Below are 23,267 nucleotides of genomic sequence, written 5' to 3'. Positions count from 1 at the left end.
AGACCAGCCGGATCACCAGCCTTGACTTGGGAGCAGTTCACTCAGCTATTTCTGGAGAAGTTTCTCCCTATCACACAGAGAGAGGCCTATCGGAGGCAGTTTGATTGTCTCCAGCAGGGTTCTATGACTGTCACCCAGTATGAGACCAGATTCATCGATTTGGCTCGTCATGCTCTTATCATACTTCCCACCGAGAGAGAGAGAGGGTGAGGAGGTTCATTGATGGTCTTATTNTCCCCCAGAGGCTACAGAGTTAGGAGAACTTCACATTTGTTCTTTCTTGTCGTGCGGTGCTGTTTCTCGGACACCGATTGAGTTTCTACTCTGTTCATTCGCAGATGGCGATCATCCGTGCTTCTTCATCTACCGCTCAGCCGTCCGAGTCTCCAGCAGCAGCCCCAGTGGCAGAGCCTCAGGTTGGTTTGGAGGAGGAGGTTCCAGCCCCAGCAGTCCTGGTAGGCCCAGCTCAGGTCCCAGAGGGGTTCATTGCCACCCCAGTTCTTCAGGACGCTCTGGTCCGATTGGTAGGCTTCGTGGAGAGTGTCATTCGAGCGGGTTTGCTTCCAGTAGCACCAGCCACTCCTCAGGCTGGAGGAGGGGTTCAGACTCCTTCTACACGTACTCCGGAGCAGGTAGCTTCCCAGGTTCAGGTTCCAGTGGTTCAGCCAGTCGTGGTAGGTCAGCCGGGTATAGTGGCTCAGACCGGGAGTGAGATCCCTTTTCGGGAGGTGGCCAATATGGGCCGTAGAGTTGAGATGGTTCTGCCATAGGGAGGTGGTCATGGGTCGGATAAGAGGCCCCGTCATGGAGGCAGATTCAGTGGAACCTCGTCAGGAGGTAGAGGTTCTTATGGTAGAGGCCATCCTCCTAGGCCCTTTCAGTCAGCTCTTCAGGTCACTCATGGTACTTCAGGTGGCCATTCAGGTCGACAGGGTCAGTCTCAGTTTCCTCAGCTTCAGCATTCGCGTGGATGCTATGAGTGTGGTGAGCATGGTCACCTCAGGAGGGCATGCCCGAGGTTGAGGGGTGCTCAGCTGCAGCAGTCGAGGTCTTGCCACGCTTGTGGTGACCCGAGGCACATTGTCAGATTTTGCCCTCGAGCTTCGAGCAACATTCAGCATCACGGTTCTCATACTAGGATTCAGGCACCAGAGGTTCCACAGCCTGCTCAGCCAGCTAGAGGCGGTGGCAGGGGTGTTAGAGGTGGAGGTAGAGGTCATAGAGGTGGAGCTCAGGCCGCCGGAGGTGGAGGCCAGCCAGCAGCCAGGCCAGAGGCTAAGTCTTCAGATGCAGACATTACAGATNAGAGAGGTAGTCCAGGGTGGTGGGGCCCAGCCCCGATGTTATGCTCTTCCAGCCAGACCTGAGGCTGAGGCTTCCGATGCAATTATTACAGGTACTGTTCTAGTTTGTGGCAGAGATGCTTCAGTTTTATTTGATCCAGGGTCCACCTACTCCTATGTGTCATCTTATTTTGCACCGTATCTGGTCATGCCTAGTAATTCCTTGAGTGTCCCTGTATATGTGTCTACACCGGTGGGTGATTCTATTATGGTAGATCGAGTCCATCGTTCTTGTATTGTGGTGATTGGGGGTCTTAAGACTCGTGTAGATTTGTTACTTCTAGACATGGTTGATTTCGATGTTATATTGGGGATGGACTGGTTATCACCTTACCACGCTATCTTGGATTGTCATGCCAAGACGGTGACCTTAGCCTTGCTGGGTTTACCCTGTTTAGAGTGGAGAGGGACTCCTGGTCATTCTACCCGTAGTGTTATCTCTTATGTGAAGGCTCGGCGTATGGTCAGAAGGGGTGTTTGGCCTATTTGGCATATGTTCATGATTCTAGTGCTGAGGTTCCTTCTATTGATTCTGTGCCCGTTGTTCGTGAGTTTCCTGAGGTTTTCCCCTCAGACCTGCCGGGTATGCGACCCGACATGGATATTGCCTTTTGCATTGATTTGGCTCCGGGCACTCAAGCCATTTCTATCCCGCCGTATCGTATGGCCCCGCCTGAGTTGAAAGGGTTGAAGGAGCAGTTGCAAGACTTACTTGAGAAGGGTTTCATTAGACCCAGTATTTCGCCTTGGGGTGCGCCGGTGTTGTTTGTTAAGGAGAAGGATGGGTCGATGAGAATGTGTATTGATTACTGGCAGCTGAACAAGGTTACAATCAAGAATAAGTATCCATTGCCGAGGATTGATGATTTGTTTGATCATCTCCAGGGTACCAAGGTATTTTCGAAGATTGACTTAAGATCTGGCTACCATCAATTGAGGATTAGGGCATCCGATGTCCTTAAGACAGCTTTCCGCACTCGGTACGGGCATTATGAGTTCTTGGTGATGTCATTCGGGTTGACAAATACCCCAGCAGCTTTTATGGATTTGATTTTGAACTGAGTGTTCAGGCCTTATTTGGATTCGTTCGTGATAGTCTTCATTGATGATATTCTGATCTATTCCCGCAGCCGGAAGGAGCACGAGCAGCATCTTAGAGTAGTTCTTCAGACCTTGAGGGATAGTCAGTTATATGCTAAGTTCTCGAAGTGTGAGTTCAGGTTGAGTTCAGTTTCATTTCTGGGTCATGTTGTATCAGCAGAGGGTATTCAGGTTGATCCGAAGAAGATTGAGGCAATCAAGAACTGGCCTAGACCAGCATCAGCTACAGAGATTCGGAATTTCTTGGGATTGGCAAGCTACTATCTTCGGTTCGTGGAGGGGTTCTCATCCATCGCAGCCCCGATGACCAGGTTGACCCAGAAGGGTGCCCAGTTCAGATGGTCGGATGAGTGTGAGGCGAGCTTTCAGAAGCTCAAGACAGCTCTGACTACGGCATCGGTGTTGGTTTTGCCCACAGGTTCAGGGCCTTATACAGTTTATTGTGATGCATCTCGTATTGGACTTGGCGTAGTGTTGATGCAGGATGGCAAGGTCATTGCCTATGCTTCGCGGCAGTTGAAGATTCATGAGAAGAACTAACCGGTTCATGATTTGGAGTTGGCAGCCATTGTTCACGCATTAAAGATTTGGAGGCATTATCTATATGGCGTGGCATGTGAGGTGTTCACGGATCACAAGAGTCTTCAGTATTTGTTCAAGCAAAAGGAGTTGAATTTAAGGCAGAGGAGGTGGTTGGAGTTGTTGAAAGACTATGATATCACTATCTCATATCATCCGGGAAAGGCCAATGTGGTGGCCGATGCTTTGAGTAGGAAGTCAGCCAGTATGGGCAGTCTCGCTTATATTCCGGTCGGTGAGAGACCGCTTGCTTTGGATGTTCAGGCTTTGGCCAATCAGTTCGTGAGGTTGGATGTTTTTAAGCCCAGCTGTGTGTTAGCTTGCACAGTCGCTCGTTCTTCATTATTGGAGCGTTTTCGAGATCGGCAGTATGATGATCCCCATTTCTGTGTCCTAGAGACACGGTGCAGCACGGAGGTGCCAAGCAGGTTACCTTAGGTGATGATGGAGTTTTGAGATTGCAGGGTCGAGTTTGTGTCCCTAATGTGGATGGACTCTGAGAGTTGATTTTAGAGGAGGCCCATAGCTCCCGGTACTCTATTCATCCGGGCGCCGCGAAGATGTATCAGGATTTGCGGCGCATTATTGGTGGCGGAGAATGAAGAAGGATATCGTTGCATATGTGGCTCGGTGTTTGAATTGTCAGCAGGTTAAGTACGAGCATTAGAGGCCCAGTGGTTCATTTCAAAGGATTGAGCTTCCCGAGTGGAAGTGGGAGCGGATCTCTATGGACTTCGTTACTGGACTCCCACGGACTCAGAAGAAGTTCGATGCAGTGTGGGTCATAGTTGATAGGCTAACCAAGTCAGTGCATTTCATTCCTGTAGCTGTCTCATATTCTTCCGAGAGGTTAGCTGAGATCTATATCCGGGAGATTGTTCGCCTTCATGGTGTGCCTGTGTCTATCATTTCGGAGCGAGGTGCGCAGTTTACCTCACGTTTCTGGAGAGCAGTTCAGCGAGAGTTGGGCACACGGGTTGAGTTGAGCACAGCATTTCATCCTCAGACGGACGGGCAGTCCGAGTGGACTATTCAGATTTTGGAGGATATGGTCCGAGCTTGTGTCATTGACTTTGAGGCTCGTGGGATCAGTTTTTGCCTTTAGCAGAGTTTGCCTACAACAACAGCTACTAGTCGAGTATCCAGATGGCTCCTTATGAGGCTTTATATGGTAGGCGGTGTCGGTCTCCGGTTGGATGGTTTGAGCCGGGAGAGGCTAGGTTATTAGGTACGGATCTGGTTCAGGATGCCTTGGACAAGGTCAGGATCATTCAGGATTGGCTTCGTACACCTCAGTCCAGGCAAAAGAGTTAATGCCGATGCAAGGTTCGAGATTTGGCTTTCATGGTGGGTGAGCGGGTATTGCTTCGAGTGTCGCCTATGAAGGCGTGATGAGATTTGGGAAAAAGCGCAAGCTTAGCCCTAGGTTCATTGGTTCGTTTGAGATTCTTTATCGAGTGGGAGAGGTGGCTTATAGACTTGCATTGTCGCTGAGCTTATCAGCCGTGCATCTAGTGTTTCATGTGTCCATGCTTCGGAAGTATCACGGCGATCCATCCCACGTGTTAGATTTCAGCACTATCCAGTTGGACAAGGACTTGTCTTATGAGGAGGAGCCGGTAGCCATTCTAGACCGGCAGGTTCGTCAGTTGAGATCGAAGAGTTTTACTTCTGTTCGTGTTCAGTGGAGAGGTCAGCCTCCTGAGGCATCGTCCTGGGAGTCCGAGTCCGATATGCGGAGCCGTTATCTCCATATTTTCCCCGACTCAGGTACTTCTTTGTTATGTCCGTTCGAGGACGAACGGTTGTTTTAGAGGTGGAGAATGTGATGACCCAAAAGGTCATCACTTGTTTTTAAAATGAATTCTATGTTTCGAGGCCTTAAAATCCGCTTATAGCTTCACCACGATTTGCGTGCACAGTCCGAGCGTGTAGCCGGAAAGCTTTTATGTGAAAAATCTGTGAAAATATTGAAATTTTGACTTAAAATGCATTTAAGTTGACTTCGGTCAATATTTTGGGTAAACGGACCCGGACCCGTAATCGGACAGTCCCGGATCCGTAGAAAAATATGGGACTTAGGCGTATGCCCGGAATCGAATTCCGAGGTCCCAAGCCCGAGAAATGAATTTTTAAAGAAAATTGTTTTCTGAAATTGTTTAAAGGATTTGGAAATGAATTTGGATTAGAACATGTTGGTATCAGGCCCGTATTTTGGTTCCGGCACCCGGTACAGGTCCTATATGTGATTTAAGATAATTCTGTGAAGTTTGGTAAGAAACGGAATCCGTTTGACGGGATTCGGACCTTAAATGCAAAATTTGATGTTTTAAGAAGTTTTGAAATATTTCATTAATTTTGAGGTTTAATTCGTTATTTAAGGGGTTAATTTGGCGATTTGATCGCGCGGATCATATGATGTTTTTGAGTTAGTACATATGTTTGGTTTGGAGCCCCCAAGGGCTCGGGTGTGTTTCGGATGTGTTTCGGAAGGTTTTAAACTCTTAAAAAGTTGCAGGTTTTCAGTTGATGGTATTCAGGTATTTTCTTCTTCGTGTTCGCGGGAGGACCCTCGCGAACGCAATGAGTTAATTGTGCTGAAGGAAAATTCCTTCTACACGAACGCGAGACCTAGGTCGCGAACGCGAAGCTTTGGGGGGTCTACCCTTCGCGGACGCGGGCCTAGTATCGCGAATGCGAAGGCTTGTGGCCTGGTCAAGGGGAAGGGAAAATTATACCTACGCGAACGCGACCACTTGGACGCGAACGCGAAGGTTCGAGGAGTTACTTCTCAGCGAACGCGAGCCATCTTCCGCGAATGCGAAAGTCTGTCAGACCTAATTCATCGCGAACGCGATGAGCTTATCGCGAACGCGATGACCAAATCCGCCAAGTTATTTTAAAAGTCCAGAAACAGAATGCATTACGGGATTTAACCCATTTTTCACAAACTTCTTCTTCTCCACACCTCTTGGGCGATTTTTGAAGAACTTCGTCACCATAACCTCTTGGGTAGGTAATCTTTGACTTGTTTTCTTCCATTTTTATCAACACCCACTAGATTTCTAGGCCTAAAATATGTGATTGAGGGTAGAAAATTAGGGATTGGGTAGAGCTAGGGCTTTTTGATTACAATACTAAATATGGATCGGGTTGCACGCCGCAACAATGTTATATATGGATCGGGTTGCACGCCGCAACAATACTAAATATGGATCGGGTTGCACGCCGCAACAATGTTATATTGGGTCGGGTTGCACGCCGCAACAAGGTTATATTGGATCGGGTTGCATGCTGCAACAGTGATATAATTGGATCGGGTTGCACGCCGCAACAGTGTTAAATTATAAGGGATCGGGTTGCGCGCCGCAACAGTATTATTATTGTTTTGTTGTAGATTTTGAATTGTTCTCTCATATTTCTCTTGAGTTCCTGCTGGATTTGACATTTTTCCCCGTAGCACGTACCCCCTCCCATTTAAATTGTTCGTTCCTGTTTATTTTTCCGTCGTATATTATATAACTGCACAGGCTTATCGGGAGTCTGGTCCTAGTCTCGTCACTACCTCGACGGGGTTAGGCCAGGCACTTACCAGCACTTGGGGTCGGTTGTGCTGATGCTACACTCTGCACTATGTGCCGATCCCGGAGCATCTTTTGGACAGTAGTACTTGGAGAGGCTGCCTTCAGTCCAGCTAGAGATCCCGAGGTAGTCCTGCAGGCGTCCGCATGCCCGGCGTTCTCTTCTATCTTACTATGTGTTCTGTTATGTAGTACTCATAGACAGTCCGTGATATTGTGACACCAGATTCCGGATAGTGGAGTATATTAGCATTGCAGTACGGGCTTGATTATTTTTTTTAGCTGTTTAAAACTTCCGCTTATTTCTGTTTATCGTAAATTCTAAATTGTTGATTACCTGTTAATTTAAGTTGTTAAAAAGGATTAAAATGAAATAGTTAGAATTTCTATATTTCGTGGTTTGCCTAACTTCTACGAGTAGGCGCCATCACGACTCCCGAGGGTGGGAAATCCGGGTCGTGACATTTAGTTTTACCTCTGACTCCATTCACTATAAAATAGTTTTATTATTACATACTATGTATATTTGACTTATAATATTCTTACTTTTGTAAATAATTCACATCAAAAATAATTTTATAAAGAAGTAAAGATGGTTCCTTTCTTATATGGAATTAAAAATAAACTTGGCACTTTCTAAGAAGAAAATAAATTGTGTTCATAGTAAAAACACAACATTTCTACAATTCAAAATATAGATAAAAAGGGGTAAAGAAAGTCCATAATTCGTTTGGTAATCAACTAAGTTTTCCCATAATAAAAGTTTTTCCTTTTTAAGTAGAATATTTCTCTTTAGAAATATTTGAGTTTTCTACATGATAAAAATGAATGGGGATCCCAGCTATCTCAGTAATGAGAGAAATATTGATCATAGAAGTACTCAGATAGCTTATTGTGAATTACGAGGACTTCTACTTAAATATATTATAAAAATTATTATTATTTCATGATATATATGAAAACAAACCAATAACATAAAAATACTTTTATTAAGATTTATTTAATAAAGGAAATAGCAAAAATTAATTCTTTTAGAGTCTGTTTGGAAAGCCACCCTGTAATTGAAATTGGTGTAATTACTAGGGTAGTAATTACACAACCTAGTAATTACACAGTTGTGTAATTACGACGACCTGTTTGTTTGTCATAGTATAATTACAGTGTAACTACAAGTTTACTGTTTGGTTGCACAAGTGTAATTACACAGATAGATTAAATTTTAAATTAAGTAATTATCAAAACTTAAAAATTAATATAATAAATATATGCCTATAAATTTTTATAAGTGTAAATGATATATTATTTGGTATTTAAGATGTATATTTTTTCGTGAATATACATTAATTAGTAATCATATATTTATAACTGATATTGTAAAAATAATTTATGTGTATGTTTTAAATTAATAGTATTTAGTGTAGATACTTACAAAAACTAGAAATATACATTTTCTAAGAACATCATGGAATTCATGTTTGATAAAATAAATTAATATTTATAAATATAGTGTCATAACATTATTCAAATGTTTGACAAAACTAATGTATCAATTCTGTGACGACCCGACCGGTCGTTTTGAGCTCTAGCGCGTCGTTCAGCAGTTTGAGGCCATGAGCAGCTTCACTTCAGGTATTATGACTTGTACGCATGGTCGGAATTGAATTTTGGGAAGTTCAGAGTTGATTTGGAAAGAGAATTCTCATTTCGGAAGCTTTAAGTTGAAAGAATTGACTAAGATTGGATTTTTGAGTAAACGAACTCAAAATCGGGATTCGAAGGTTCCAGCAGGTTCGTATGATGATTTCGCACTTGGTCGTATGTCCGGATCGGGTTTTGGAAGACCCGGGAACGTTTCGGCACCTATTGTGGAAGTTAGCATTTTTGGAAGAATTTTATAAGCTTGGGTTGAAGTGTGTTTCAGTGTTATCAATGTCCGTTTGGGATTCCGAGTCTGGGAATAGCTCCGTATGGTGATTCTGGTCTTGGGAGCGCGATCGAAAGTGAATTCGGAGGTCCGTGGGTCATTTTGGAGTCATTTGGATAAAGATAGAAATTTTAAGGTTTTTGAGGAGTTTGACCGGAAGTGGACTTTTTGATATCAGGGTCGAAATCCAACTCCGGAAGTTGGAGTAGGTCCGTAATGTCAAATGTGACTTGTGTGCAAACTTTGAGATCAATCGGACGTGATTTGATAGGTTTCGACATCGAATGTAGAAGTTTGAAGTTCTAAAGTTCATTAAGCTTGAATTGGGGTGCGATTCATGATTTCGATGTTGTTTGATGTGATTTGAGGCCTCGAGAAGGTCCGTGTTATGTTATGGGACTGGTTTGGGTGATTGACGGGGCCTCGGGTGTGTTTCGGGGTGGTTTCGGATCATTTCGGGCTATTTTGCAATAGCTGATGCTGGTGTCTGGTGTTGTTCTTCACGTTCGCGAGGAACATCTCGCGTTCACGAAGAAGGATTTGGCTTCAGGGACTCTGTTCTGCGTGTTCGTGAAGAGATATCGCGTTCGCGAAGAAGGAAATCTCTGTTGCACAGGTCTGACTTCGGAGGCTCATATCTCGCAATCTATAAGAAATTTGGAGATGTCCAAAAATAAAAGTTGTAGCCCTTTGTGTTTAGTTTTCATAAAAGTAAACCATTTAGCATTTGGATTTGTGTACAAAAAGTTATGGCTGGTAAATTACAGGCTGTCCGGGAAGATGAAGAAGAAATTTGTGTTGCACGGGGCTGACTTTGGCAGCTTATATCTCATAATCTATAAGGAATTGGGAGATGACCAAAACATGTAAGTTGTTGATCTTGGTGTCTAGTTTTCAAAATATTAAATCATTGGTCATTTGGAGTTTTGTACAAAAAGTTATGGCCATTATACTAGAGGCTGTCTAAGAAGAGTTTGGATAATTATTTTTGGGAATTTTCTTCTTCACGAACGCGATGGGGCTCTCGCGAACACGAAGAAGAGTCGTCTGGGCAGTGTATAAGTGTAAAGAAATGGGTTTGGTTCATTTCATCTCATTTCCTCCATGGGAGCCGACCTAGGAGCGATTTTGGAGCTCCATTTAAGTGATTCCCACCTATTGCAAGTTAATTACTTGGATTATATCTAGATTTTAACATGGAAAATCATGTAAATTAGTAGAAATTTTGGCATTTTGAAGAAAACCTAGGAAATTTGTATTCTTGAATTTCGACCATGATTTTGGACATGAAATTGAGAGTCAATTATATATTTGAGTTTTTGAGGTTGGGGGTAAACTTTATCTTCGAAAAATTCCGAAATCCGGGCACGTGGGCCCGAGGGAGTTTTTGTCAACTTTTCGATCGGGGTTAGGAATTTTTATAAATTGGATTATCATGAGTAATTGAGCATATATTAATAGATTTGCATAATTATTGGCTAGTTTTGGAGCGTTATGCATCGATTTGAGTCTTTGGAAGGGCGTGGAATGCCGGTTATGAAACTTCGGAGCGAGGTGAGTCTCATTTCTAACCTTGTAAGAGGCAGTCGTCCCCATAGGTGGGTTAATCGGTTATGTGCTCCTATTTGTGGGGGTTACGTACGCACGAGGTGACTAGAGTCCATGCGTAGCTACTATTATGCTTAAGTCCGGGTAGTCTAGGGCCCTAAAGCATGCATTACTTGTAATATTTGCAACCTTGTTGTCAATTTAAAAATACTTAAACACATATTGAATGTATAAATAAATTTCTAAAAGGCTAGACATCATTTCTTGACTTTTAAAAGAGAAACTTGCCTTTTCCTGAATAATTGCTCCCTGATGAATTCTTGGTTGACTACTTGAATGTGTTTATTTATTTTGGAACGGGCCGAACGCCTCGGTAGATTAAATAGATATATCTATGGTTCGCGCCATTCGACCCTCTGGCAGTGCACAGTTTAAATATTGTTGGATCGGGCCGTACGTCATCGGCATGATTTGCGCATGCTTGTAATGTTTGCCTTAGAAATTATAAATATTGATATTTGTTCTCCCTGGCCTTGAGATAAATGTATAAATAATGAAAAGGAATTTGGGAATTTCCTATAAAAGAAAGAATTGTTCACTTGCTTCATTCTATTTAGTTAGAATCACGTTTATAAAAATCCTTGATTTATTATATTATTGGTGTATCATTATTGGACCACTAGTAAGTGTCGAAGTCGACCTCTCGTCTCTACTTCTTCGAGATTAGGCGGGATACTTACTGAGTACACGTTGTTTTTGTACTCATGCTACACTTGCTGTGCATTTTTGTTGCACAAGCACTTGTACCTTTAGCGGCCTAATGGGCGTAGCAGCATGGATGATACAGAGACTTAGGTGAGCTGCATCTCTCGAGGCGATCCGCAGCCGGCATAGTCTCTTTCACTGTATTGTATTTTCTCTATTGTACCATTTGTATACCGGACGGTTATTGTACTATATTATTTCCTAGAAATTGCTCATGCACTTGTGACACCGGGTTCTGGGATGTCTATGGGATTATTCAGTATTTTAAAATTGTTAAAGGTATCATTACTTATTCAGTGGGATTTATTATTTATTGTCTAAATGTAAAAAAAAGTGATTTTAGAAATAACTAAAACGAGAAATCACTAGTTATTTGGTGTTGGCTTGCCTGACAATGGTATCTGGCGCCATCACGACCCTTAGTGGATTTTACGTCGTGACAAATTCAAACTAAAAAACTGAACAACATGCAATATGAGCCAATACTACTAAAACAAGCAAATTGGAACCATGAATATAACACAATTTCAAAATTCAAAAAAAAGTAAAATAGTTTAACATATGTCAAATTCTAACATAATAATAGTAAGTCCCACTGCAACTTAAGATTAGGAAACATGGTAAGTTTATCACCACATTCAACAACTAAATTTCACTTTAAGTGCATCACTCATTATATGCCAAGTTTATTGATGACTCAATATTTCTAATTGTAACGACCCGACCGGTCATTTTGAGCCTTTGCACTTTGCTCGCCAGTTCTCGGGCATGACTAGCCCCGTGTGATGTATTATGACTTATGTAAATCGTCGGTTTTGGTTTTCAGGGTAATCAGAATGAATTTGGAAGAGCAGTTCTCAGTTTGAAGCTTAAAATTTGAAAGGTTTGACCAAGTTTTGACTTGTTAGCATATGATCTCGGATTGGAGTTTTTATGATTTGGTTATCTCCGTCAGGTGATTTGGGACTTAAGAGCGTGATCAGAATGTATTTTGGAGGTCCGTGGAAGGATTAGGCTTGAATTGGCGAAATTGAAATTTTGGTGTTTTCCGGTTGATAGGTGAGATTTTGATATTGGGGAATTAGGGCATGAATTTTGAGAGTGTAAATTGAGGATTTGAGGGGCCATTTGAGGTCCGATTTTGATATTCTTGGTAGGTACGAACTCGTGAGAGTGTAAGGATTCTATTGGTGTAATTTTTATTGGATGCCGAGACGTGGGCCCGGGGGCCGGGTTTGGCCAATTTCGGAATTTTTGGTATAAATTGGATATTTTCGAGTGGGCTTTGTTCCCTTAGCATATTTTGATGGTATAAATCTGTATTTGGTTAGATTTGGAGCATTTGGAGACCGATTCGAGAGGCTAAGGCATCGCGGGATAGAGTTTGGACCGGATTGAGGTAAGTAATGATTGTAAATACTGTTCTGAGGGTATGAAACCCCGGATTTCACATCGTTGTGCTACTTTGAGGTGACGCACACGCTATATGACGAGCGTGGGGTCGTGCACCGTTCGGGATTCTGACTTGGTCCATCCCATACGACTATTAAGTCGCGTATTTTACTTGAAAACTATTTGATATTGTTGTATTTTGGAAAATATTATTGTGTTTGGGGCTAAATGCCGTGTCTGGGCCTTGTGCCGATTGTTTGGACCCTTAGGGGCTTTTACTACTATTTTTCCTCACTGTTTTGGTTTAATGTTTACACTCAGTCATGCTATGTTCTCACTGTTTTCATAACTCAGTTTTATTCGCTCCTTTTGATTTCATAAATGATTTTGAGCCGAGTACTTGTTTTACTGTCAGCCCGAGGGGCTTGAGTGATATCTGACTGAGTGAGGCCGAGGGCCTGTGTTGTGGGGATATCATGGGATCGGGCTGCGCGCCGCAGCATGTGGTATTGATTTGTGATATATGAGAGGCCGAGGTCCTGATTTACTATGCCATGAGGTGGCATGTGATTAATATGAGGCCGAGAGCCTGTTTGATTATGCCACGAGATGGCTTGTTATTGCACTTGGGCCGTAAGGGGCCCCTCCCGGAGTCTGTACACCCCCAGTGAGCGCGGCTACCCAGTGTGTGTGATGTGTTGTAGCCCGAGGGGCTGTTATTGTTTGATTTTGGAGCCCGAGGGGCTGTTCTTCAGGACCGAGGGGCAGTTCTTGATTCATGTTTTGCTCGAGGGCCTGATTTCGAGTGATTGTGAGGTAGCCCAAGGAGCTGGTTCTATTGATATTATGCCCGAGGGGCGGTTTATGTACATGTTTTGCCCGTGGGGCTGTTTACGTCTCTATCATTTCTACTCACTGTTTTATCACTCGTTTGAAACTATTGAAAGTTGTTTTTCAAAGGTTTTACTGAAACTGAGCTTAATTTACGAAGTAAATGATTTCTGTACTGTTTTGGAAAATGTACTGCATTTGTCGTAGTGTTATGACGTGGCTTACGTGTTTTCTTACTGCTCAGCTTTCATTTACTTTTATTACTTACTGAGTTGGCGTACTCACATTACTCCCTACACCTTGTGTGCAGGTTCAGGTAGTTCTGAACCCGGTAGCGGGTGTTGATTGCTTAGTGGCAGAGTCATTGGAGTTAGCAAGGTAGCTGCCCGATGTTCGCAGCACTGCTTTTCTCCCTCTTGTATTCCTTAGATTGTATTTAGTACATTTTAGATTCTTAGTTGTGTTCAGACCTTAGTAGATGCTCGTGACTTGTGACACCCCAATGTTGGGCTTGTGTATTTATTCCGCACAGTTCATTTAGACTTACCTTATGAGATATTTGATTAATTAAAGGCTTAAAAATGATTGTTATTGATTAAATGGTTAATTCGGGAGTTGTGTCGGCTGGCCTAGTTTTACGATAGGCGCCATCACGACCGGGTCGATTTTAGGGTCATGACAAGTTGGTATCAGATCCTAGGTTACATAGGTCTCGCGAGTCATGAGCAGGTTTAGTAGAGTCTTGCGGATCGGTACGGAGACGTCTGTACTTATCTTCGGGAGGCTGCAGACCCTTTAGGAAATTTCAGCTTCTTGAATTCTTATCATGCATCCTTGATTCAGCTTGAAATGTAACTCTTTGAATTCCTTCCACGCATTCGTATGCGCGCATGGGCGCTCTGTACCAGATGTGCATCGATGGCTTGTGATTCCCTTATCGAGGGGAGAGATGTGATCTCTGTGTATTGATGTTGGGCCAGTCTGGAAGACTTGAGGCCGAATTCTGCCTATGGCTTGAGCCCTGAGCTGTTGGTCGAGCGAGCGCGTGTTTCCGGATATATATTTTCTGTTGTGTCCCTATTAAGGGAAGCGGTGACAGGAAATCTGCGTGATGAGGTTGATGTGACTGCGAGATGTGTTCATATGAATGGAATGAGATGAGAAGGGTCTGCTTTGGGGCAGCAAGAACTATTTGGTGTTTGATTTCCATCGTGATTTGATGTCTAGCCCCGAGTTGTGGGTGTTATGAGGGATCTTTTCATGTTGCCTAGTTGGGAAGTGAAGTAGATTTCACGTTGTGTTATGAGTTCAGACTCAGGAAGATTAAAGGACTACGTAATGTTTATGACGGTGGAAGGGTATAAAGAGATGTTAGTTTGAAGCGAAGCAGGTGGGTTATCTCCTGCGGAGTGTTCTGAAGTTTGTGTGATCCTTATGTTGTTGTTGGAAGATCTCCTTTACCAGTGAAGTATATGTGTTGCAATTTAAATTTGGGTCGCTTAAGAGAGTGGGCTTGACTGTTACGAGGGTGAACGCGAGATTTGCGAAAGATTTGAAGTACTAGATGGAATGTGTTGCACGAGCTTATGAAGGATTGAGTTTAGTCTCACTATGGTATTATGGCAGTAATAGAGTATATTCATTATGAGTTCTTGTGCGTATTGATCCATGGCTTTGAGCCAAGTGGGGGAGTCTACTATTGATTAGCTGATTGCACGGTTGTGTGCTATGAGGGTTCCAGTTTTAGGCGTATCAGTGAATCAGTTATGGCTTACGGAGGTTGAGGTCGAGGACGGTTCGAGTAAAGAAAATTTTAATAAAGGTTATGTTATGCTTTATGGGTGTATGATAATCATGGAATGACTTGAGTTGTTATTGGTAAAGGATGTACGGTGCATAGAACAGGAAGTTTCTTGGTTGCATTAAGGTGAGGTTACATTCTGCAGTGTTGGAGTGCTATTGGAACACAGGTTGTCCGGTCCGTTTGATCAGTCTAATTGCGGTTTGAGTAAAATGGATGACTCTCGAGAATGGTTCTAATGGGTTCAAGATTTTACATGTAATAATTGGAGATTTTCAAGTTGTACATTTGGGTAGAAACTGAGGTTTCCGTTGGAGGGTGTCAATACTTGTGGCATTTCTATATCAATTATGGGGTTCCATATATCAGTATCAGGAAGGTAAAGGTAATGGCTTTGGATTTGCAGGGAGTCTCTTCATGGTAGGTATTTTGTGCTTTTGGGAATATTTAAGAGAGTATTCAACGGCTTATGAGCCTTAGGCGGTGTGGTTTTATGCTTGGGTATCGTGTGGTGAGTCTGAGTTGAGGAATTGTGGTGTTATAGTGAGAAGAAGTATCAAGTTGAAGGTAATTCAGAAGGAACTTGGATAGATGGGATAGCTTGGTAGTAGGCCGGATCGGCACGGTAAGGATATGATTAGTTCTTTGGGTGTTTACGAGGTAATGAGTTTCTACAGGTGTTTCGCGGCAATGCTTTTGGGTTTTAGTGGCCTGCATAGCTTGGTTGAGTTAGAAGGATTCAATCCTGACGGTTAGTTTTGTGCAAATGGAATTCGGAGAGTTCTTAATGGTTTCTACCACGGTTAGAGATGTATATTTTCTACGAGCGTGAGGAGCATGGGATGTATAGTGATTTTCTTCTAGATGGGATCATTGGAAAGTTCTTGGCTAGTTGAGTACGTAGTTGCTTGTGGCTCGAAATGGATACGAAGTTCTCATGTTTATCCTAGGATGGTATGGTATATGCGGTGTGTTGTGTAGGATTGAGATTTGTATGTGTAAGGTCACAGTTCAGTTTTGAAAGGAAGGTCACAAATTCTTAGGTAGCACGGACAGTTTCAGATGACTAGATAAATGAGATCACTGATTGGTGTGGCTTGATGAGGGTATACATTTTAGAAAGGGCGATGTGTTTGAGTTGAGGATACTTCATTAGTATTGCAGCACTCTCTTGTTGGATCGACTGCTGATATTCGAGTTTGCTCAGTGGCACAGAAGAATTATAGGAGTACCTCTCGTGGAATGATTGGGTATTAGAGGTGCGTTGTGTCACGACCCGAAAATCCCTCCGAAGGAGTCGTGATGGCACCTAGTCTCTAAACTAGGTAAGCCTAACATTAACTAAAATAACATTGATATTTACTAACTATAAATTAAATTACTCTGAACAAATTACAATTCCGAAAACCGGTGGTACAAGTCATAAGCCTTTCTAAGAGTAGTTAGACAAAATAAATACATCATTGTTCCGAAACAAAAGGAACATATGTAAATAAGTACAATTGAAGGTGACTCCGAGACCTGCGAACGCTACAGTAGGTTTACCTTGAGTCTCCACCGCAACGACCCCCACAGCTACAATCGATTGAATACCTGGATCTGTACAAAAAAATGTACAGAAGTGTAGTATGAGCACACCACAGCGGTGCCCAGTAAGTATCAAGATTAACCTCGGTAGAGTATTGACGAGGAACGGTCAAGACACCTACTGGTCTAATATACAGATCATGATATTTATATAGAGACTACGCGATATGGCTAACCATATAGTAATTAAAAATAAGGAAAGAAAACAGCAAGTACTCAAGGGGAGGCCATAAGGAAAACACGGAAAGGTAAGCGAGAATACAACCCAAATCCGAAATCACAAATACAGTAAAGACAAGTCATAACTCAACAACTCTGATAATTTTCACCTTAAGTCTTAACCAACAAGCGTCAATCAAATAGTCAAACCTTTTAAGTGATAAAAATGTTTCGAAATATACTTCATTCAAATAAATGTTCTTTTCAAAAAGAGTTCTTTCAAAATAAATGATTTTCGAATATAATCTTTTTAAATAGATAACCTTCGCATATCAGTCACCCTGTGACACCTCATCTCATATCATACATTACGGGTCTCAATACCTGAACCCTAAAACTTGGCATCTTGTGCCCTCATCACACCTCTTAATCATACTGACAACTCACGTGCCCCAAAAGAGTCATTCTCACATGGAAGGCAAATAACAAGGGTGTGCGTCTATACTCAGAAATCTCAAAGAGCCTCCTACCCGATAAGGGTGATTAACCACGTGTATGCTTGTGCAAGTGTCCTAACATAGTTCGCACCAACTAGTAAGTATAAGGAACAGAACGGACCGCACATATAATGTTTACATAGGGATAGGATCAATGAAAACAACAGCTCAGAACACAGTGATATTAACAGGGGATCTCCCAGGATATCGTCCCGTAGTCCCAAACGTAAATGTACAGAGGATCTCCCAGGATACCGTCCCGTAGTCCAAATCATAAATGTGCAGGGGATCTCCCAGAATACCGTTCCATAGTCCCAAAGTAAATATCCAGTACAGGGGATCTCCCGGGATACCGTCTCGTAGTCCCAAACATAAATGTGCAGGGGGATCTCCCAAAATACCGTTCTGTAGTCCCAAAGTAAATATGCAGGGGGATATCCCGGAATACCATTCCGTATTCCCAAACTAAATATGCAGCACAACCAACAGAAACAACAGTTACAGCACAGCAGAAAACTCGTACTTCACCACAGTACGTATAACAACAACAATGACAACAATACAAGGTATGGCAAGTAAATCAACTCAAGAACTGTAAATCACAAAGAAACGGTAGAACCAGCTCACAAGGAATAACCACAGAAAAGAATGTTGGCATAAAGGGGACAGTTCAACATAGGGAAAACTAATATGTAGCAACGATCCCACAATATACAAGTCAATAACAAGGAAATCAACATGAGTCCAGTAGTCCCAAATAAAGGCAAGTCAACAAAGATATAGGTTATCTAAACTCCTTTTAAGGTTGGAAAGTTACGAGGATATTCGACAATTCAATTAAGGAAAGATGATCTTAGCTTCACTTAAGACTAAACAATCTCAGGAGGGATAATAATAATTTTCAAATAAGACAAGCAGCTATGAAAAGATAGCATGACAACATGAGAGGCGAAAGTCTTCAGTTAAATCAAATAGGAGTCAATTAGGCAATAAGAGTGAATCATGAAGCAATTAATTCCAATTAAGCATGCAGAAGCGAAACTAGTAAATAGGAAACTCAGTCATATGAAGAATAACTTCATACATAGTGAATATAAGGACCTAAGAACCCTAAAAGGCCGATTTCCCACAAATAAGTCCGAGTACGCACTCGTCACCTCGCGTACACGAACTACAATCAACATAGAAGACTCAAATCCTAAGGGGAAGTCCCCCACACGAGGTTAGGCAAGATACTTACCTCAATCCAGCCAATTCAATACTCAATTTAGCTTTTCCTTTACCAATTCATCAACGCTCGGCTTAATCTAACCAAAAATGACTTGAATACATCAAACAATGCAAGAGAAAACAATTTCAATTGACAAAACTATGATTCTTATACAATTTGCAAAAAGTCAACAAAAGTTAACTTCCCGGGCTCGCACCTCGGAACCCGACAAAATTTATAAAAACCGAACACCCATATACCCACGAACCCAAATATGCAATTGGTTTTGAAATCCGACCTCAAATCGAGGTCTAAATCCCCATAATTTGAAAATCCTAATCTCTACCCAAAAATCCCAATCTTTACCATGAAAACTCTAGATTTTTGGTTATAATCTTGTTAAAAGTTGTTAAGGAATGAAAGGAATTAGTTAGAGATCACTTGCCAATGATTTGGAGAAGATTGGGTCTTTGGAAAATCGCCTATGGAGCTTTAGGGTTTGAGAAAGTTGAAAAATGGGTGAAAATCCCGTCAAAAATCTCACTTAACAGGCCTCAGATGTCGCATTTGCGACCTAGGGTTCGCAATTGTGAACCCTCGCAATTTGCGAACAAGGCAGGGCTGGCAAAAGTCGCATTTGCGACAAAGAGTTCGCATTTGCGAACAGGCCACCGTAATTGCGATGAAAAAGTTCGCATTTGCGACCACACCAGAAACCAACAATTTTTCCCGACACGAAAATGATCATAACTTCCTCATACGATGTCCAAATTCGATGATTCTTTTTCCTATGGCTCCGTAATTTTGATACGGATCTAATGGATCAATAAAAACTGAATTGGATCTCATTTGCTCAATATGGTATCATTTTTGCTTGAAGAAACGACGATGAAGCATCCAAAAACAGGCGCAACATAGCCTAAACCTATCCGAAACTCACCCAAGCCCTCGGGGCTCCAACCAAACTTGCATGAAAGTCTAAAAATATCATGCGGACTTGCTCGTGCGATCAAATCATCAAAATAACATTAAAAACTATGAATTTAACCTCAAAACTCATGATTTTCTAACTTTTCAACCGGACGTCCAAATCACGTCAAATCAATTCTGATTCTCACCAAATTCCACAGATAGGACTTAAATATCATAAAAAACTTGTACCGGGCTTCGGAACCAAAATACGGGCCCGATGCCAATGAGTTCAAACATTAATTCATTTCTTTATTTCCTTTAAAAACCAGCACAACAATTTTGTTCAAAAATTGTTTTCTACGGCTAGGGACCTCGGAATTCAAATTCCGAGCATACACCCAAGTCCCATATTTTACAGCGGACCTCCCGGGATCGTCGGAACACAGATCCGGGTCCGTTTACCAAAAATATTGACCAAAGTCAACTAAAAACCAGGTTTTAACTCTAGAAATTACTATTTTTTTCTTCTTATTTTCACATAAAAGCTTTCCGGTTTCACGCCTGGACTTCGCACGCAAGTCGGTACACATAATATGAAGCTGCTCATGACCTCAAACTGCCGAACCAGACGCAATTGCTCAAAACGACCAGTTGGGTCGTTACACGTTGTATATTCGGACGATGGAGTTGGGATCGGTTATGGTGATTCGCATGTTGTATGGATTTGGAGACTGGAGTTCTCATAAACAGGTTAGGTCGTGGTTGTAGACCGCGTATATCGGTCTTTTGTGGTAACTATAGGAGGTTTGGAGACCAGAGTGGATCTTTGTTGCTTAGTATGCTAGATTTTGGTGTGATTTGGGTATGGACTGGTTTTCTCCATGTCGTGTTATTCTGGGCTATTGCGCTCGGACGGTGACGTTGGCTATGCCGGGAACGCCACAGATTGAGTGGTGAGGTTCGACGGATTATGTTCCCAGTAGGGTGGTTTCATTTTTGAAGACCCAGCGGATGGTTGGGAAGGGTTGTCTTTCTTATTTGGCCTTCATGATGGATGTCAGTGCAGAGACTCCTACCATTGATTCAGTTCCGGTGGTAAGGGATTTTCTGGATGTGTTTCCTACTGCCGGGCATGTCGCCGGACAGGGTTGTTGATTTCGGTATTGATTTGGTGTCGGGCACCATATCGTATGGCACCGGCAGAGTTAAAGGAGTTGAAGGAGCAGCTTCAGGAACTCCTTGATAATGGGTTCATTGGTAGGCCAATAGGGATGTGTGTTCTACATCGAGTCGGCTTGGTTGACTCCGAGTTATATTGTTTAGGGATGTTTTGATTCGATTGTTATTGAGCTTATTAGTGATCAGGGGAGATCTATGAGTGACCTTTCCGTGTTGCGAGGCATTAGGATTTGTTAGTTATAGGCACATGTGGTGCGGTTTTATTGGGGTCTCTCAGTGGAATTCGAGCGGGAAGAGTATTGGGTATTGCTCGGCGGATAGCATATCGGTTGTGTCCTTTCGGGTTTGTGTAATGTTATGTCAATTGCTTCGCCGTGGTTATGATGATTTGCTTTGGTTCTAGACATCAAATTGCGCATGGTTGTCGATTTTGAGCATAGTGACTGGAGGTGTCTCATGTGCGCCAATATTTGGATAGGGTCGCGCATTGCAGCGAAGTTATGTGGAGATATGACCTTTCGGGTTGGATTCGCGTGTTCTGTTTCTACGAGGTGTGACGGGTTCTTATTATTTGGTGCGGTGGTACCGGTGAGCTTGTAGTATAGCTCTCTCATTTGAGTCATTTTCATGATTTGAGTGCGTTCGGATTGTTGCTTATTGGTGTGCGGATTGTACGAGTTGTGGCTTTAGATTGTATTGATGTGTCATGTCACCAGATTAGTTGTGTTGGATTAGATGAGATCGTCGGGATCTAGAATGAATACAAACGGATTCGGTTTCAGCGTGTTGGAAGGATAATATCGATGTTCGGCTCAGAAATTTGCTATGGTCCTTGCTAAAGGAGAAGTGGCTTCACGAATGGTTGATCTGAGGAGTGGTTATGACTTCCTATGTGTTTCATTTATCATTGACAGTATACGGAAGTGTTGGAATGAGGCTTTATTTGATAAGAGGCTTATTATCGATATTCGGTTTTTTTGAACAGCTGCTATGATTAGAAGTTATCGCTACGAGTGTTTGAGTTATGGGGTATATCATGTAATTGCATCTGAAGTTGCAGATATGGTTTGTTACAGCTTGTTCGGGCTTATTCAAAGTATAGATGTGAGATTCTGATTTTGTGGATGATTTTAGAAGTGGGAATGTGGTTCTAAGGTTTATGCGCTAGGTTGATTGCGAAATTTCAGTTACATTGTGTTGTCGGACCTATATGAGATAGGGTGACGTGGGATCACCCCGGGGTATCTGCATGGTAAGGATATACAGCGACTTGTTGGCTTTTGGAACAACTATGGGCACGTTCGAGGACGAACGTATGTTTAAGTGGGGGAGGATGTAACGACCCGACCGGTCGTTATGAGCCTTTACACTTCGCTCACCAGTTCTCGGGCATGACTAACCCGTGTGATGTATTATGACTTATGTAAATCGTCGGTTTTGCTTTTCAGGGTAATCGAAATGAATTTGGAAGAGCAGTTCTCAGTTTGAAGCTTAAAATTTGAAAGGTTTGACCAAGTTTTGACTTGTTAGCATATGATCTCGGATTGGAATTTATATGATTTGATTAGCTCCGTTAGGTGATTTGGGACTTAGGGGCATGATCGGAATGTATTTTAGAGGTCCGTGGAAGGTTTAGGCTTGAATTGGCGAAATTGAAATTTTGGCGTCTTCCGGTTGATAGGTGAGATTTTGATATAGGGGTCGGAATGGAATCCGGAGGTTGCAGTAGGTCCGTTGTGTCATTTGGGATGTGTGTGCAAAATTTCAGGTCATTCGGATGTGGTTTGATAGACTTTTTGATCGAAAGCGGAATTTGGGAGTTTTTGAAATTCTTAGGCTTGAATCTGATGCAAATTTGGTGTTTTGATGTTGTTTTGAGCATTCCGAAGGTTGGAACAAGTTCGAATAATGTTAAGGGATATGTTGGCATGATTGGTTGAGGTCCCGAGGGCCTCGGGTGAGTTTCGGGTGGTTAAACGGATCAAATTGCATGTTGAAAAGTTGCAGATTTTAGCTTCAGTTCTATTGCAGGTTTTTCTTCTTCGCGGTCGCGTGATGAGGCTCGCGATCGCGTAAAAGCTTTTGTAGGGGCAGTCCAGATTGTTCTTCGCGTTCGCGAAGTTGGAGGTGCGATCGTGTGAGGCTGTGAGGTTATTGTTCGCGAACGCGTTTGGAAGGTCGCGTTCGCGTAAGGCTATGTGGACCAGATGTTGACCGCGAGTTCGTGCATCGCGAATGCGGTCCCTTGTTCGCGATCGCGTAGGAGTAGCATGTCTGAGCATCGCGTTCGAGTGGTAGATGACGCGTTGGCGTAGAGTAAATTTGGGGTCTGGGAAGCTTGTGCTTCGTGATAGCGATGGAGGTCCCGCGATCGCGATTAAGAGATTTTAAGTGCTGGGCAGAATGTTTTAAAAGGCCATTTTCGCGACTTTTTCGCATAAGTTCACCATTTTTGACCCGGTTTTGGAGTTTGTTGAGGGAGATTGAAGAGGGAATCAAAGAGAACTTCTTGGAGGTAAGAATTTTGGACTTAGTACTCGATCCTATGTTGATTCTTACTTGTTTAAACATGATATATGTGGAATTTAAAGCCTAAAATTGGGGAATTGGGCTTGAATTTTGAGAGTGTAAATTGAGGATTTGAGGGGCCATTTGAGGTCCGATTTTAATGTTCTTGGTAGGTAAGAACTCGTGTGAGTGTAAGGATTCTATTGGTGTGATTTTTATCGGATTCTGAGACGTGGGCCCGGGGGCGGGTTTGGCCAATTTCGGGATTTTTGGTATAAATTAGATATTTTCGAGTGGGCTTTGTTCCCTTAGCATATTTTGATGGTATAAATCTGTATTTGGTTAGATTT

At 42.6% G+C, this 23,267-nt stretch overlaps 1 protein-coding gene across 1 annotated transcript; it reads left to right on the top strand.

The window, feature by feature from the left end:
* The first annotated feature begins 338 nt into the window (after positions 1-338).
* On the top strand, positions 339-22,550 carry LOC109216796 (DNA-binding protein HEXBP-like). Its single transcript, XM_019380993.1, has 3 exons — positions 339-416; positions 933-1,185; positions 22,441-22,550. Exons 1-3 carry the CDS (start codon positions 339-341, stop codon positions 22,548-22,550), a joined length of 441 nt encoding a protein of 146 aa, XP_019236538.1.
* Positions 22,551-23,267: the final 717 nt, after the last annotated feature.

The sequence above is a fragment of the Nicotiana attenuata genome, unplaced genomic scaffold (assembly GCF_001879085.1).
Source record: "Nicotiana attenuata strain UT unplaced genomic scaffold, NIATTr2, whole genome shotgun sequence".
Lineage (NCBI taxonomy): Eukaryota > Viridiplantae > Streptophyta > Magnoliopsida > Solanales > Solanaceae > Nicotiana > Nicotiana attenuata.
The sequence above is the reverse complement of the archived record's forward strand: the minus strand, read 5'-3'. Positions and strand labels throughout refer to the sequence as shown.

What these genes read in the sequence shown, in the direction of transcription:
- LOC109216796 (XM_019380993.1), top strand. Translation starts at nt 339, where the DNA reads ATGGCGATCATCCGTGCTTCTTCATCTACCGCTCAGCCGTCCGAGTCT. An exon ending in CCCCAGTGGCAGAGCCTCAG is followed by an intron (nt 417 to 932) that starts GTTGGTTTGGAG and finishes TCAGGTCGACAG; the next exon opens with GGTCAGTCTCAGTTTCCTCA. An exon ending in TGCTCAGCCAGCTAGAGGCG is followed by an intron (nt 1,186 to 22,440) that starts GTGGCAGGGGTG and finishes GTTCTATTGCAG; the next exon opens with GTTTTTCTTCTTCGCGGTCG.